The sequence below is a fragment of the Trachypithecus francoisi genome, unplaced genomic scaffold (genome assembly GCF_009764315.1).
Source record: "Trachypithecus francoisi isolate TF-2019V2 unplaced genomic scaffold, Tfra_2.0 Lachesis_group13, whole genome shotgun sequence".
Classification (NCBI taxonomy): domain Eukaryota; kingdom Metazoa; phylum Chordata; class Mammalia; order Primates; family Cercopithecidae; genus Trachypithecus; species Trachypithecus francoisi.
This window is the reverse complement of record NW_022681458.1, coordinates 116,159,772-116,166,729: the sequence shown is the minus strand read 5'-3', so window position 1 is coordinate 116,166,729 and position 6,958 is coordinate 116,159,772. Positions and strand designations below refer to the sequence as shown.

Genomic DNA, 6,958 nt, shown 5'->3' with positions numbered 1-6,958 from the left:
TCCAAGGTAGCCCATGGTCATCCATGAACTTTGTATTTTCCTTATGCTTCTTGTCTTTGCCCTGTGGAACACGTTTCACTGGACTCTGAGTCCAAACAACTCATGTATCCCTATATCTTCACATTGTCCTTCACGTAAGGAAATCTCTAATCTCTAATGCCTTTGTTTTATTTTTACTATCAATATGTAATAATTAACATTGTCGTTATTATCGTCATTGTTGATTTTCAGTCATTTTTATTAATGGAGTTCATATGAATTATTCTTTTGTGGCTACTTACACTAAGATGAAGGTAATTTATTAGTTCAGGAAGAATCTACATTCTGAAGGTGAATAGAAGTTCACACTACAGATGGGCAGGCACATGCCCTCCCAATTCCTGATGGACCTCCTAGTGCCTCCTAGACCTAAGGGGTCTCCTGCAATGCTCCAAGATGCCACCAAGGCAGGGATCTGCTGGTGGATGCCTGAGAGCATTCAGGATGAAGTGAGTCTCTGGAAAAATGCACGAGTTTCCACATAATCCCCAAAAACCTTACAGGTGAACTGGACGCCACAGAACAGGAGTGGTCATGGACACAACAAAGTCACCAAAATTGTGATGAAGTCAATAGGAAACCCAGGAATCACTCTTGCTGCCATTAAGTGGAAGAACAGGAGCCTGTGAATGGCATCCCTGTCCTGCCTGAGACTCCACAGATATTTATTTCTATGTGGCTTCAGGTAGCAGGAATCTCCGTGATTTTCAGAACGGCAGGAACAGCTTATGCCAGCCCATCCCTCTGTAGAATGTGCTCCAGCAGATCAGAGGCATGGAACCATCATGGACTGCACAAAGGCTCAAGGGCAGCTTCCCAGACCTGCCTGTGACTCTAGGTAAGTTCTGAGTCCACGTGGGTGCCGAGGAAAGGTTAATGATGACCTGGAAAGATGGGACAAGCTGACACTACCCTAAACAATCTGCAGGATTCCAACTTCAGCAGGAAGCCAAGGACTAGCTCATGCCACACGAGTGTACCTTGAAAACCACTGGATGCAATGCCGCTCTGCAGAGAGTACAACAGAGAAGTGGCTGGGAATTTTGCATTCTAGGCTGCATTTTACAGTGCTTCTGGACACGTGATCAGAAATTTAACATTGGTATGTCTAACTGACATTTTTCACAAAATGGTTTTTTAAAATGAGGTAATAGAGACAAAATATAATAAAACCACATGTATTATATGCCAAAATATGCTTCACTGGCATCAAGTAGACTCACCTTGAAATACAATCTAGGACGACCTCCATCTTCAGAATATTTTTTTTTCCAGCGTGAAACTCTCCCACCAAAAACCAACAACATCACAGGTTTTTGCCTCCAGCAAACCGACAGAAACCCAAGATATTTATTTTACTACTTTGAAATGGACTGCGGTGCAGCACAGACGTGTGAAATCCCACATGTGGCATCGCGGTGAGCCAAATGGGGACTTGTGGTGTAAGCAACGCTCCCCACGTGTTAGCGTGCGTGAGATTCACTTGGCGGAATTTGACTAGGTGCGTGTTGGTAGAGTGGGGCTGAGGTTCTCTTGGCCCTGTGGATGTTTAAGAAGTCACAGGTCCTGCGAAGACCTGCGGTCCCCTCAATCAACTCTGTTTCGGAGACATAATGACTTGGATTGCTAACAAGTCAAGCAATTTTCAAGCCCCTGGAAAATCAGTTACACACAAACACGGAATGAAAGTCAAAAGAGAGTACGTCATCTTTTTGAGAATTTTATTCACTTCAAAACAAGTTAAACACACCTATTTCCAATGGCATTCCAGAACCCAATTTTCGAGGCTGAGGAAACATCCCAAGAAGGCTTTGCGCAGAACGCTTCACAGCGTCCAAAACACTGCTGTCAGGGCGGGCACAGCTGAAGGCCTGCATCTCTCAGGGTTCCCTAACTGTTCCCTGATTCAGTCATCTAGAGAGCAAACACAGTCATTCCCCAGTTTCCTACTGACATCACAGCGGAAGTCTGACTCCCGCGCGTCACCGTCACCAGTTTCTGAGGCAACGAATCACTGGCACAGAAGCTTCTGGTGGCGGGTTTCTGGAGAGCCCTGCGAACTACAATGTCCCCCACCAGAATTCGATGAGGCAGAGTCTCTGCATCTGGTCCCTGCCTGGCCTGGGCTCCAACATCCATAGAAGCACCACAGCTGGGGAGCTTGGGAGTCACCACACACAGTCTCCTCTCTGCTCTGTGCTCCTCAGTCCCACAGACCCCTCCAAGTCATGGGAGCTGGATGCAATGGAGCCCCGCCACCTGCAGTCTCACTCCAGGTCAGAATCTGTGTCCTCTGAGGAGGAGGAAACCTGAAGGTCCTCATAGAGGACACTCAGGGGAACAGGAACACAGGGAGCCTCAGACTTCTCAGACATGAGGGCTGTGAGCGAGGAGGGCTCCCGGCTTCTCAGGGAGGGAAACGAGGGAGCTGTCAGGAGGCTGGAGCTCCACCATCCGTTTTCCAGTCTCCGGAAGAGCATTCTGAGAGGCTGGGCCCCATCGTGGCTGGCCGCTGGGTGATGGGACATGGTGCAGGCCTGGACAGTAGGCAGGCAAGGTCTGCTGTGCGGAGGCTGCCGGTCGCTGCTGGGCACCTGGGCGGGTGTTCCCCTGCTCATCTGGGGCGACGGACTTGGTCTGAGTTCGGTTGCAGCTGGCGGAGGTTGGAGAGTCTCCGGGGCCCCCAGCTCACCTCCCTGGATGGCATTTTCAGGCATCTGGAAGGGACTCATTCTCGGTTTCTTGGGGAAGTTCAGGCAAGCCTGAGTCGGAGCCTGGGCAGGTCTCTTGGCTCCTGACCTGAAACTGAGATTGGAGCCGAGGCCCAAGCTGTGTGTGTCGGCTGGTGGGCAGGGCTGTGAGGTCACCGCAGGACGTTTGTCTTGTGCCTGGGGGCTGATGACCTGGATCAGGCCGTGGGGCTTGGAGGCAGCCTGGGGAACTTCTCGACAGCCACCCTGAGGCCTGCTGTGTGTCGGCTTCACCACGAGAGGCTCCGGGCCCTGCCGCCTGACTCCAGGCTGAGGGATGTCGGCCACGGCCCCTGTCTGTCGTTCCTTTGGTCGGAGACTTGACGAGGAGCTCAGCCTGGCTTTTCTCAGGGGAGACAGTGAAGCCAAGACGGATACCGTGTCAGACATTTTGGTAGCTGAGCCATCAGTGAGGGCAGGGTCCAAGCGTGGCCTCTTATTGGTTGTGTGGACCGCCATTGGCCTGCTTGCAACCTGAAAGAAAGGAGACCACACACGTTAGAAGTTCCCCAGCATGGAGCCAACATGGAAATCAACCACATCCAAAGACAAGGTGCACACAGCAGGAAATTCTTAATACGGTATTGACAGGCGGTCCATGGAAGTAGGGACAGATCCTCAACGTGAGTGCTGATCGGGACAAGCTCCATGAAAAATGCACTCTCGAGCTCTGATCTAAGAATACCACTTTTCTAAGGACTGTGTCTTGGGCAATAACTGGATCAAAGCGCCTCCACTCAGCCTCCCATGAAGTGGGACGGACTAATGCCCTTCTGAAGGCAGGTTGGTGGCTCAAGGGTTCCCAGGACGTCTTTTCTGAAAACATGCATGTTCCTGGGGTTAGCCTTCTCCATGTTTGGGGCCCCTGAGGGACTAATTTCCTCAGGCCGCTGGGAAGACGTTGTTGGCAGGCTTGCCATCATTGCACGGAAAGAAAGCAACAGGAAATACGGCATCTTCAGATGCCTTCACCTGGAATCAAATGGACCTGGAAGGATCGTGGAGTCCCTGACCCCAAGAAGGCAGGGAAGAGGGTTCCCCGATCCCCTCACACACACGGGAACCTGAAAGGAAACCAACCAGGGTGACCTAGAGGAGAAAAAGACCAGGGGCGCAGGGTGACACTCACCCTCAGACAATCACAAGATTCCATGGATTCTTTTCGATTTGGCAGCGGCTTCTCCGGAGATTTCCCGGAAAGGATCTGGAGGAGAGCCTCCTCTGCGGGTCTTGTTGCCTGCAGAGGAGAAAAGTTCAGGCCCTGCCCCTCGGTTCTCCCAGGAGACAGGGAGAACCCTGTGTGGGGCCCAGTCCCGTTCTGTGTTTTTGATACATAAATGGAAGTTTTGTGCCCTTTCCGCCTCTGCACCTTCCCTCATGTGCCAACCTTCCCATCCTGCCGGTGGCCTTCTAGGCTTCCCAGGTAAGGACTGTCATTTGGATTCCGTTGCTTTTCCCCCTGTCATGGGGAACGTGCACGAAGGGCCCCCGCCTCTCCCCAGTCCCTGAATCTCCCAGAGCCAAAGGAGCTCCTGGGTGGGGAACCCGGGAGGACACGGAGCTCTGGTCTCTTTCTCTGCAGCGTTCCTTCCCTGTCCCGGAGACGGAAAGGCACACGGTGTGCGGGTGCAGAGACACCATGTCCTTAGGTGGCAGTACCCTAAGGGTGGTGAAAACCCCTCCCACTGCTCACCTTGGTCTCTCTTCCTTCTCTCCCTTTTCCTTGTTCAAGGGCCCCGGGTTCCCTCGAACCTGGGGCTTCCATGGTTTCAGGTTTTCCTTCCCTTCCTTTCTCCCAAAGGTCTGGGGAACCAGGGCTCCATTCCAGCACTTCATGGGGCACCTGGTACTTCTGGCCGTGTGGCCAAAGGCCCCGCAGTTTTTGCACTTGACCTGTGGGTGGAAAGGAAGTGATGTCAGTGAATGAGCTGAAGCCTCAGGCAGCGATCCAATGTCATCATTGAGACGGATTGTGAATTCAGAACGGAATGAGGATTCCAAAGAGAGGACACCGGCATGGGGACCCTTAAGCGACAGGAGGGTTCGGTTACGATGTTCCCTCCCAAAGCCCATGTGACGGAAGAACTCTCAAAGGAAGGACTCAGGGTTCTAGCGGGGACGATCGTGAACCCGATGTCCACAACACAGCCCAACCTGGCTACACAGGATTCTGAGTGGAAAGGAAGGTTGCTCCCAAGAGTCTCTCAAGGGACCTATCCGGCCGGGGAGGAGGTCCCAAGCCAGGTCCACCTTGGATGGGAAAAGCAACCCGGGTGCTGCTGGTAGAACTCTTTGAAATCCAACCCAGTCTCTGAGGACCGTGTGACACCTGCCCCCTCCTCTCGCCTCGATACCCAAAAGATTCCAGGGCTAGACGTACCCTGGGATCTTCTTCATCGGGTGGGGGAGCCCTTGGCCCAACTGGGGCCCTCTGCTGCTTCTGGAAGGTGTGGGCTCTCACGAGTCTGTTTGCCCCACTTTTGGGGTCACGACGTGCCATCATCTTCATCTCCTGGGCGTTTTAAGGCCGCCTTTTTCAGGGGTTGATGGTTGGGTCACCTGAATCACACACACACACAAAGCGATGGTTAGGCACATTGGATATTCACACACCCACAACAAACCCTCAGCTAACTCCTTGACGGTATGGTCATGAGGAGACCTCACCACCCGTCGGACAAATCTGTGGATCACAATGTGGTGTGTGCATCCTCAGATATTGTATGTTCCTCTGCCGTGACTACCTGGTCCAAGAGTAAACCTGGCCTGCTGCACGGCCCACGGCCTAGGTATGTGAAGTTAGAGTTGAAATTTCAACCCCAACCAAACAACTGATTCTGCAGACTGGACTTAGGTCTATCACCATTCACTCCAGTAGAAGACAATGATTCTCTCTCCCCTGAGGGACAAAAGAATCGAAGCTACAGGGCATGGCCGATGTCACCCCTTGGCAGGTCTGCTTGAAGTCAGGGATAAGGGATGCTTCCTATCACAACTTGAATCGCTACTCTTGCCGTTTCATTAGGCAACTTCCAAACACAAATTCATCGAGAGAAGTTATCTCCCTCTCTATCACACTAGCAGGTGATGGTCTTTCCTGCTCTGTCTTTTTGGCTTTAGCTCCAGCCCCTCTTAATGATTTTTCTGGTATTCTACACATGCTATACGAATTCATCTAAACAAACGCTGAACAAGTGGCATATGAATTTCTTACATGGCTAAAGGCAAACCACTCCTTTTCCAGAGTTCTTTTTCCATTTACCCACCAATTCAGCATGCTGGAGTAAATTACTTTTTGCATTTCCATCTGGCTCTTATCCCAGGCACGGAGATGGAAATGTTTTCTCGCTTTCTGTTCCAAGAATTACCGGTAAGGGGAACACATCCTACTCCATCAGCGAGCCCCAGTGTGATCTGTTTCTTTCACTCTCCTTTGTCTCTTTTCCCCCGACCCCTCAGGGATTACGTGAAACAAACAGTGGTTCAGGGAAACTAACCTGAAATTACAGGTCTACTTTCTTTCCTCGGCTGGCGCTCAGATGGACAGGTGCGCTGGCGCTCAGATGGGCAGGTGCTGGAGCAGGCCTGCTGGAAGCGGTGCAGCCTTCAGGAAGCCGGAGGAAGGGGCGGAGAGGAACCTTTGCTTTCCAGGCTGCCTTTTATACTGCCTCTGGACCCCTGACGTGAAACGGACCCCAACCTAATCAACTCAATCCAATGACATGACCTGGAAAGGTCTATTAACCCAGCGCACTCTGAGACGATGTTCACTATGGACAGACATTCTAGAACCTACCTGTATAGCTGCAAGCTTTGAAGAATAGATGTTTCCCGTCAGGTATGTAGCACTGGTGCATGTACCCCTGTCTTGTTTTACATCTTTTTTTTTTTTAATAAGGTGCTAAAATAGACACAGTGTAATTGGACCATATTTACTCTGTTTCAACGTAGGCCTCAGTGTCATCAAGGAGGTGCACCTTGACATGCAATCTTGGCCGTTATCCATCTTCAGAGCTTCTCCTTCTTCCCCACGGTAAGTGTGTCCGCAGAAAACCCTGACCACACCCTCACGTGTTTTCTCCTCCAGGAGGCCTTTGGAAACCACCGTGAATTGGACTGCACTGGGAAACCCAATGAAGCAAGTCAACACCGCTTTGTCCTTCGGTGCC

At 51.5% G+C, this 6,958-nt stretch overlaps 1 protein-coding gene across 1 annotated transcript; it reads right to left on the bottom strand.

Moving 5' to 3' along the window:
- Positions 1-2,306: 2,306 nt before the first annotated feature.
- Positions 2,307-5,292, bottom strand: LOC117095274 (putative protein FAM90A5P). The gene is given in 7 exon segments (XM_033232080.1): positions 2,307-2,412; positions 2,414-2,456; positions 2,459-3,263; positions 3,919-4,007; positions 4,010-4,026; positions 4,483-4,682; positions 5,170-5,292. Coding segments are annotated over 7 exon segments (1,383 nt in total).
- Between the last annotated feature and the right edge of the window lie 1,666 nt (positions 5,293-6,958).